General features: G+C 34.4%; 1 protein-coding gene across 4 annotated transcripts in view; it reads right to left on the bottom strand.

Moving 5' to 3' along the window:
* Positions 1 to 902: 902 nt before the first annotated feature.
* PHF14 (PHD finger protein 14) overlaps positions 903 to 11,208 on the bottom strand; it is a 144,224-nt gene continuing 133,918 nt past the window's right edge. For 3 of the 4 annotated variants that reach the window (XM_063303691.1, XM_063303693.1, XM_063303694.1), the window contains one exon: positions 903 to 1,122. In XM_063303691.1, the coding sequence (XP_063159761.1) occupies positions 1,048 to 1,122 (75 nt within the window). In that variant the 3' untranslated portion in view covers positions 903 to 1,047. Of the gene's footprint in view, positions 1,123 to 8,734; positions 8,759 to 11,208 lie in introns of those variants that run through there. The other variant, XM_063303696.1, reaches the window with a different exon arrangement.

The raw sequence follows: 11,208 nt of genomic DNA, 5'->3' as shown, positions 1-11,208 counted from the left end.
GGTGCTGAATCAATATTATATGTATTTTAAAAAAAGAAAATATAGCTAAGACAATTTAATCATAAGATTAACCTGATCCATCAATCTAAAATTTATTTCCATCAAAACTGAAATTAAAACTTAAAAGTCATATAAAGAAGCCTCCAAACGTTTTGCAGATTTCTTATGTCAGTAATAGTAATGCTAGATCAAAAGATGCATTTTCTATCCAGAGGTGAAAATAGATGCTAGGTAAAACTTTACATGGGGGGAAGAGAGGGGAAAGTAGCAAGTTTCTAAATGTAAGAAGAACATCCACAATGGAGAACTCAATTCAAGCCGAGTAAATAATTTAGATTCATACTTTACCTTTAACTCTGGTTAGTTTGAGTTACTGTTTGTTAAGCAAATGCAAAGTTATAATTGATCATTTACAAACAATGGCTGGGTTCATATGTTGAGCTAAGCCAACATGGTTACCACGCTATGCTAAATGCATGAATTACTCAAGTGGGATGCAACTTTACAAAGAATTCTATTTTATTGTTAAAATAATATGATTGCCCTCTGCAATTATTTTAATTCAGAAAAAAGTCATATTTATATTGTGTAATTATACAGTTGTTAAAATTTGTAACTATCAAAATTAATCACCAGCCACATAGAAATGCTGCAGAATATGGCATACATTCTGAAAGCTACTGAGTCTTTCAGCATTTACCTTAAATACCATAATGAAGAATTTGAGTAACTCTGTATCACAAAAAATAGTGGTAATAAAGATTATATTGTACATAATTCTAACACTTCTATATTGTGTGTGTGTGTGTGTAGTGTGTGTGTGTGAGGAATGAAAATTCATGATTTCTTAATCATAAATATTGCCAAGACCCATTTAAACAATTTCCCCAGCGCAAGATTCATTTTAATTTCCAATGTCTTTTATTGGGAATGTTCTATAATTTTTACAGTGAGACACATTAATCACTCTGATTCTACTTAAACATTTTTCAACGAGGAATGACATTTTAATTTTTTAAAAACATAGTTCAAAGAGGAATGGCATTTCTATTTTTTGGAATTTTTCTGTTCCATGTTTATCTCTTGAGTGGGGTGTTTTCCTTCAGCTTCATTTTCATCCTCCTGTAAAACAAAACATTGAAATGTTTTATGTGTTTTTAAGAGAAGCGAGCATGTCTCCCAGTCCCTGTGCATGCAGTATACTGTGCTTCCATTGAGCAACTGTATCATATTTTTCATCTGTGTAATCCCAAAGCTACCTGTAATAAAATTTCCTTAAAATAATATAGCAGTATCAGTAACAAAAAAGGACAAAACCAACATAAAGCAACATAAATTAATTATAGAAAAAATAATGAAAATCTTGCCAGAATTAAGGAACGAAGACAGCATGTTTTGGGTGTTCCTTAAAGGAACGAAGACAGCATGTTTTGGGTGTTTCCCTTGGAAATGAACTTCATGAAAAATGTCATCACTGACACTGCCAGGAAACTTGCAACAGGATGTTACCACCCAGGGTTAATTCTACCACATTAAATTAGTATTAAATTAGTCAGCAGTTTATCAGGGCCTGCAAAGCAATTCTAGGAACTTCACTACTCAAAGAGCATGAAAAATATTCCTGGCTACAAGCGCTAAGCATCCTTAAATAAAATCAGAGGTGTGCTGGAGAGAAGTCACATGAACTCCTGGTTAATTTCTTTGTGGATTATATCAGTCCCTTGTTACAGAGAATAGTTTGATAGTCCACTCCACCCTGTTCCAAGCGATGTGATGCCTACTCTTTGTGTACATCCAGCAAAGTGGACTCATCACCTGAGATCTACGGGAACAGAAGGAGGTTGATATGGCACCAATGAGATGCCTGTCTATTGATTATAACACAGGTGTTAGTTCTTACCCCATCCCTGTCCAAGAGTAGCTCTGAATCCAGGAATGCCAAGTTGCATGCTTTTTAGTATTAACTTTTTACACAAGAACAATGAATATTATTTTATGGTACAACTTCTACTCTCCTACCCTCCCACACTTATCCTAAGACTCCTTTTCTGCGGCCCTCGGAAGCCGCCAGATTTCTCTTTCCTATCATTTGAAACATATGAAAACTGTAACATCAGTCTAAATTAGAGATCATAATCAAACACACAGACATACATCAACAGCAAATCTAACAGAAAAGCTTCAGGCCTCCTACATGTATCAGCCACTTTGTGTCAGCACTTTGCTCTGTGTGGCCTTTGGCTCTCAAAGTTTATTGATGTCTGCCCCTGGCCATCAAAAGATTGCTCATTCCTGCCCTCCTCACAAGTTAATATAAATGAGTAAAATGAGTCAATAAAACTAAATAAATAAATTAAAAATGTATATACAACTGACATCCTTTTGTAGTATGCTCCAAATGGCATTGTGAAGACCTGGTTATGTGCCCGGGCCTTGGGCACTGAGCACGTGAATGATCCCGTTTCTTGGTTATATTAACATCCATGCATTGCTTACTTGGCAGCCATGTATATTTATTTTGTATTTTAATTGTTTGTTTTATAGTTTTTATTGTTGTAAGCTGCTCAGAGTCACTTGCTATGATGGGCGGTTATAGAAATCGAGTAAATAAATAAAATAAATAAATCTAGTCCATTTAGGCCTCCCCAAATCCCCTGAAGTACTTAAATTTTCCCCAAATGTTCTCACTTTATCTATGCCAATTACATTGCACTGAATGGTTGTAGAACTAGAATGGGAGAAATAGTTCAGAAAACTATTTCTAAAACTAGGATCTAGAAGAGTTGAGAGAGTACTGTATTAATAGAAAAATTTGGGAGAAGGATAAGCTAAATAGAAAAATTTGGGAGAAGGATAAGCTAAATGTGTGGTAGATTAAAGCGGAAAGTAAGTTAGGTTAGGATACTAGACATTTATTATTCTGTATCACATGAATATTTCTTTAGGCTGTAATGATGAAAGTATTGGTGGTTGGGCTAGGCCTAGTTTAGCATATTTTGCCCACATGCTGGCTCTGTATTAAATAATTGAATGTGTAAATAGGAGAATAGAAAGTGGGAGAAATAGCCAGCATCTTCTATGGATAGATTTCTGTAAAGTTATACTTTTTTTTCTTTCATAGGTTATGAGGATAAGAAACCTCGGAGGGAAATACTTTAGTAAGCAACTCAGCCCTCCCTCCCTCCCTTTTCTGAGTCAGCTCCTGGTGACTACCTGGACAAATCTGTTCTGTTTTCTTGGCAAAATTTTCAGAAGTGGTTTGCCATTGCTTTCTTCCCATGGCTGATAGAGAGTGACTGGCCCAAAGTCACTCATTTGGCTTTGTGTCTAAGGCAGGACTAGAATTCAGACTTCCAGTTTGTAGCCCAATGCTTTTAACCACTATACCAGACAGGCTCTCATTGTATTTGATTGATTGATTGATTGATTGATTGATTGACTGACTGATTGATTGATTGATTCAGTCTTCTTTCTAGGCGGCTTACATCTAGCAAATAAAATGCAAATTATCTTATACCTTATCTTGAACTGATGGGTGACCTCTGCCAGTGGTCAATATAGATATTGAAGGAAATGGGGGAGAGGTCCAAGCCTTGGACTCCCCACTGGAATGTCCACAGGTTCATCCTCTCCTTTCCCACTAATGCTAACAGATACTGACTACTCAGAAAGCAGTAAAAGTACAGCAGCACAGGGCCTTTAATCCACAACCCATGCTGGTGATCCAAAAGTTTCATGATTGGTGGTACTGAACACTGCTAACACATCAAACAGTGCAAGGCGACAAACATTCCCCATCTAAGATCTGCTGCAGGTCATCAACAAGGGCAACCTTTTTTTTTTTTTTGGTCTCAGGCCCAGACCTGAACCCAGACTGGAAGGGATAATCTGCTTCATCTAAAGTTCTTTGTAACTGCTGTCACATTACCTTCTTAACAAACTTCCTCAGAAAGTGGAAGTTGGTGTTAGGGTCATAATTGTCTACAGTAACAGGATCAAGCAATGGCTTCTTTAAAGGAAGGGTGAACTACTGCTTCTTTCAGAGCTGGTGGCATCATTCCCTCTCTCAAAGAGGCATTTACTAGCTTTCTTACACAGTCTCTCATTCCCTCCCTGGCAGCTGAAATCAGCTAGATGGGGCAAGGTAGTGGCCTACAAGTGGCAGAGCTCATCTCACAGATAACCCTACCCACATCCTCAGTGTTCATAGGTTCTAACAAATCCCAAGTGACATTACAAGATGTCATCCATCATCTCAAACAATTTTGCCTAGCCAGTATCTAACTTTGAGGGAGTGTAAGTGATTTTGTCTGCAAAATTTCAAGCTTAAAGGTCACAGTGACCCAAAGGAAGTTCTTCTGACCTGTCATTACCTACAAGGGAATGGATAACCATTCTTCATCCAGAATATAAATCTTGTGAGAAAAGTACTGAAAAACCATCTCTACCAGATGAAAAAAAGAAGTGTTGCTAACATGTATTCCATGACACCTAAGGTCTCATGTAGACTTTAAGAGGAACGAGGAACAAGCTGAAACTTCCGCAACTCATTGGTAACATTGACACAGTATTAGACAGTAATTCTATAGCATCTTCTCTTGGAATATTCATGGGGTTATCAGAGCAATATTGTTTCTCCTAATTTCCATACATACACTTGATCCAGAAGGAAATTGTGAGTATACTGCAAGAAATAGTAAGTTTAACTACCCCATCTTTGTTCTGGTGAAGATTATTAATGAAGTGGTCAAGGTGCTCACACTTAAATCTGCTTGAAAAGCATAATAAAATGGATTTTTAAAAAATCCATTAGATCAAAAATAGTCTAAGATTATTTAAATTAGGAGAATCAGGAAGAAGAAAAAAATAGAACAATAGGCACTTTAAATGTAGATGGATTTTTTTTTTCTTTTGACAAAGAAGGATTAATTAAAATCTGAAGCCTGGTTACCGGTCACTCATTCAAGCTGCTGCTAGCTGAGGTAGACAGAAGGTTTAATTGGGAAAAGATGCCAATAGCAAATCTACAATATATTTGTAATTTTCCATTTAAGAAAATGAAAATGCTAACATTTAAAATAGGCATGCCACTCTACCAGATAAGTAATAAAATGCAGTAATAGAATTACATTCAACTCATTTCCTTTGGCTTTGAGAAATTCCAGGAGGAGGGATCTGGTAAATATTAAATGAAGATGTAATATTGGATATATCTTCCCAGATATTGGCCAACATTTTTAGGGAATCGTTCTTAAAATGCAAAAAATATCCTTATATGTAAAATTTACTTTTGAATAGCATCTGCCACCGAGAGAACTCTGTCATTTTTTTGAAGATCAGATATGTTTTTTTCGCCTTTGATAAAAGACAATAAATTTAACTTCAGAGACACTTATGTGTTACAGCATCATATTTTTGTCCCATCTAGCAAGGTTTCATGACAGGTCTGCCAATTTTCCAATTACTTGTACCTCCATATGTTATCTGAAGATCAGTCAGGTCTAAAATAGGAAACATGAGCATGTCAGGCAATGGCATGCTTACAATATTCTACAGCTTCAGCTCTAGGAGTTGGGCTCATAATTCATGGCAAGCTTTCCTGGAACACCCCAAATAAATGAAGTGACATCACAATGCCAGCATGCATAAGAATGCCCAACACCTTGTGTCCAATGCTAAATGGTGGCCTCCAAAGAATTAATTATGGAAGCTAGTACATAAAATTCAGACGCATTCTCATAAGCCAACTGTAGTGCAAAGAGATTTTGACTGGGTAATTGTGAACAAAGTTCTGCTTGAGTTTTTAAAGACCATTTCAGGCAATGAAAATATAACTATAAATATAACTAGATCTGAAACGCTTATCATGAAACAGTACAGACTAAGTAGTAAACCTAAATAGTAATCTAACCACAGGATTAAAACTGATGTTAGCAAAATCATCACAAAATAATCTACTTGAAAATAATGGTAAAAAGTAGAAGATTTGATATTTTTCTAAGGAAAATCCAGAAACTAGCAAGGTTCCATACTCATATCAATTTTTAATTCACTGCTTGTCAGTTTGAACAAAATACTTATACATCTCTCCTGTATAAATAAATGAATGTGTGATATGCATACAAATAACTACATAACACACAGCTTAGAGTTTAGTGAAGTTTTGGATAACTTTTCAATGGCACTTTTAGAAGCATTTGTTCTTTTGTATATAAAATATTTAACTAATGCTCTTCTAAAGCCATTAGCAATGTTTGAACTTTCAGCTAAATGGGCTATTAAGGCTAATTATAAAGGAATGATGCTGAACAGACTGAAGTTTAAACATGTTTAATGTATTTGCTTTACTAATTACCATCTACATTCAATAGAACTCCACATCCTAAAGGAAACCACATGAACAAGATTTAATGTGTAGGATCTATTCAGTTATATTGTTGCATTTAGTGCAAAACCGATTATGCAATGAAAGGAGTATGAGTGTGTAGTTAAAAAAACATAAATGGAAAACCTTGCAGGAGAAGCATTAATTCAGATGACCCTGATTTTGAACTAATCTCTTTTTTCTATCAAAGACTGGGAATGACAGAGAAGTGCTTTCTGATACCCATAACCATAGTTTCAAAGCTATTGGCCACTATTACCATAGAAAGTATTGCATCTATAATCTGCTGGTTTACATTTCTTTATTTAAATGCATAAGTAGATTAAGACAAGGGTATTTTCTAAAAACAAAGACTATGTTAACTGGTCCTAATCATATGCTTTTCCTGATACATACTAATTAGATGATATCAGAATCTTGAGGGCTGTTTAGTAAGTAAGGAGATCTAATCACAGGCACCTATGTATCTCTTTATTTTTGTAAAGCAGAGATGTTAGACACTTGTTCTATCTGACAACTGTAGGGAACTGCTGTAGTTGTTGCAATGCATTCTTCTATCAAAAGGGTTTTATATGATTTGATTAAACTGTAAATTAGGAGATCTCTACTTAAGGAAAAGTTTGAGGAAGTACAATGTGATTTAAAAATATGTTTTGTTAAAATGAAGGATCAGGATGTGCTTTGCCATGAAATGGTGATAGAATATGCAAGATCAACAAATGATATTACATTAAATATTATTGAGTACAGTAAGTCCTCAGTTTATTAGACCTCAATTTAGCAAATTTCACATACAAAAGCCATTATCTGAATTCTGAAGTCTGTTGTGTCTGAAGCAATCTGGATGATTAACATAATTTATGTCAATTTCTGTCATGATGTTATGATGGAAATGACAATTGCATCAATTTACATCATTTGTGTTATGATGTGATGGCACAAATACAATTTGCATCACTTGCATAATTATATCATTAGGGAAATGAGGTAAATAGATGCAAATGATATATTTAATGAAGATTTGGGAGTAATGGCCATCTTTCCCACAAAATGATCTGTTAAACCATGCCTCTACTGTAATATGTACAGGCTTTACTGTATTATTACAGGTAATATTTGAAACATTTTAAAAGTATTTCCTCTTTTCTTCCTTTTCCTTCAATGGGCCTTTTGAACGTGATTAGCTGGGGTAAAAGGCAAATAGATCCTGGTAGACTGGATAGGAAAAGCCATGTTTCACTGTTTCCAGATTCTGTTACTATCTGCAAACTTTCTGAATAAAATGCAGGCACTGTCTGGCTGCATTAACTTAAAGGGGTAAATCTCTTAGTAAACCTTCTGAGAACCTGAGCAAATTGGGGGAAAATTGGGGTTTAAAGAGCATGGATACTATTACAGAGATGATGGTTGTGTAAGCCCTTTTGAAAGAGGAAATGAACTGTCCCAGAGTTAGGTAACATTTTTAAAACTGTACTTATTTCTGTAGCATATAACAAAAATTAATCAAGATTCCTTGCTTTTAAATTTGGATTTATTTATTTATTTAGAATAAACACACACACACACACCACAAAAGACACAAATACATAAAGGCTTGGATAGGTCTGTATCTGTCTACCATCCATCCATCCATCTCCCCTGTATTTCTATACTGCCACACTCCCAAAGGACTCATACATAAAATACATAAGAACAACCATTAAAACATCATTAAAACAAAAATATCAAATATCAAATATTGAAATAGCAAACATTTAAAAACATTATGCCATCACTATACTAATGGAGATACATATTTTAATATGAAAGAAAAAAATAATATTAAAAAAAGGAACAGTCTGCAGGAGAAGTAAACTGCCCATATGCCATTTCCAAAATAATTATAAATATTCTCTGTAATCATCTAATAAGTACTCAAAGAAGAACACAACATGCAACTAATCCTTTGAAGATATATGAAACAGAAAAAAATAATTATGGCCAACAATGTTCATTAATTTTAAAATGTTTCACAAATGTGCTGAAAACATCTCCTTGATTATAGAATCAAAATATATAATTTTATATTTCCTTCAAATAGAAAAATCAGTAGAATTTCACTTCCACATTTTTTAAAAAAAACAAACCTATAAAAATAGTGCAAAATGAAATGGAATGTATCTAAAGTGAAATTCCTGTGTGTCTGTGCTGACAAAACTTGGAGAGCGGTAGGAAGAAGAAGAAAAAATGAGGAGGATCGACCTGAATCAAACAGATGGATGTGAACATTCTCTTTCAACTTTCCATTTTATAGAAGACAAATTCCTTTCTTTATAACAGGTGACAAGATGTAGTTTTGAAGAAAGAAGTGTCAGACAATTATCTCTACAGGAACTAAAAGAGAATTCTATATATAGATCATACATCATCAATCAATTCATAATGCTAGTAAGAATCCAATTGTAGAAATATGTGTAATAAAGCATACCTATAATTTGCCTTTTTTGTAAATCAGCATAAGACACATGCCACAGTTTGTACCAGTTCAAGAATAGTAAGTGTTGTCACTATGCTAGGTAAGCATTAAAAGTAAAACCAAGTAATTTTATCTATATATCTAGGGGCAGAGATACGTACCAGGCCTTAAGAGGACAATAAGGCTGGATAATTGAAAGGAAACAACCAAATGTTTTCTGTATCTTAGCATCAAACTCGGTAACATGAAATTACATATGGCATATAGCTATGGAAGCCAGCAAGTCAATTGTACCCAAATGGCTGAAAAGATCACCTCTTCATTGACACACTGGACCTTGTGTTTCTGATAAAGTGAACTGCAGCTCACAAAAGCTTACATCTTTTAATAAAATTGATTAGTCGGAAAAGGTACTACCAGACTCGATTTTTTTGACACTGGCATCTTTAATCAGATACATAATTCCTACTTTTTTTCCTTTCATCAAATGCAATATACTCTGATAGAATTCATACTGATAACTGATTTTATAAGCATGTGAAGCTGGAAATGAAAAATTAAGGTTCCCCAAAGGTAATTAAATAGAGTGAACTTGTGAAAGGCCAAGGAGGTGCTGCCTAACCCTGCTTTCACATCTCAAAAACAGAACAATAAAAAGTTGCAATTTAATTCCACTGGTTAATTCCTTCTTTTACAAAGAGTTTTCTGTACTGCATATGAGGCATGAATTCACAGCCTTGCAGGCTATTATGATTTTTTTTTTTAATTTAAAGACTCAGAGTAGGTCTCCCAGGATTTAAAAAAGTAAAAACAAAATTCTAATGATTAAAATAAAGTCATTATATAAAGCAAGCATTATTGTGCAGGATGCTTGCTGGCATTATCCTGCACAATAATGCAGGCTGCTGGTGCTTTAAAAAGTATATGGCAATATGGTTCCTGTCATGCTGCAACTAGACATCAGGGAACAATCAGGCTCCAAGGGATTGTTTTATAAAGAAGTCCCAAATGTAATTTAAGAGAGTCACAGCATAGCAGAAAACCTGGGAGGGCTATTTCTGTCATTTGACATCAATCATGTCAGAAGCAATACCCAATTGGTACCTGTGATAGTTCTCTCTCCAGCAAACATTCCTCACATAAATAATATAATATAATATAATATAATATAATATAATATAATATAATATAATATAATATAATATAATATAATATAATATAATATAATATAATATAATATAATATAATATAATATAATATAATATAATATAATATAATATAATATAATATAATATAATGCTGGTTGCTGGCAGTGTTGAGATGGGATGAGATTTCCCAATTTCTCACATAGAAAACATTCTATGTACCATTCTGGACCTGCTTTGGAGATTTATAAAATGTACTGTCCTTGCAATAACAACAACAACAACAAAGAAACATCTTCTTGAGGGAGAATTGCAGACAACGAAAAGGAAGATATGAAAAATGTAACTAAAATAACAGGTATCAGTTCAAGGTTTTGGCTGTATGGGAGTAATAAAACAAAAATGTTGAAATATTTTATAATACTTTCCTAATTTTAAATGAAAAATATGTATTAATGCAACACTGAATTTAAAAAAAAAGGGGGGGGGGTGGACTTCTTCCAGAAGCTAACTGGTTTTATTAAAAACATCAGACATGAAAGTAAGCTCATACAGAATAAAAAATCAGATTGTTTTCACTTTTATAACTCCAAATCTAAAGAAAGGGATGCTGGTGAGCATCCCACTGCCAACTGCTATGTGCATTGTTGCACAAGTTATAGTTAACACGAGTACTGCTGAACTCTGCAATGTATTTCAATAACTGTGAAACCACAGATACGATGGTCAACCCTTACTGAAGAATTTAAAGGATTTTTTTTTTTCCAGAAAAGGAAGATTCTGCACTCTTGCTTTTCTTCTCCTTCTCTTTTCCTGCCTGGGAATTTTCTACCTGCCTAACGTAAGATACCAAGCTTGAAGGAAAATGCGTTCAAAGGGCAACAGCCTCTGAGCTAAATCAATCCAACAGTTAAATCAGCATGGAAAGTACCCTGAGCCCTCTAGTGCATAAAGGTCTCTTTCCTGTTCCTGCCTTTAGAATGCACTATGGACTAACCCTATAATGAAGCCTGGGATGAGGATGCAGCGTATGACTGGAACACTTCTTTAGTACTGGATATTACAAGCAAATATCAATTTCTTATGATACATGGCAGGCTCCTGTCACTGCATCTATTTAGTGATAAGGCAGCTGTTTGTTTCCCAAGGAAAGGAGACCCTTGCAACATGGATCATTTTCATAGTGACAGGCTTGACAAGTTTGACATTTACTTCATGAAATA

Source organism: Candoia aspera, chromosome 4, assembly GCF_035149785.1.
Source record: "Candoia aspera isolate rCanAsp1 chromosome 4, rCanAsp1.hap2, whole genome shotgun sequence".
NCBI classification, from domain to species: Eukaryota; Metazoa; Chordata; class Lepidosauria; order Squamata; family Boidae; genus Candoia; species Candoia aspera.
Note: the sequence above shows the minus strand (reverse complement) of the source record. Positions and strands in the feature narration are given on the sequence as shown.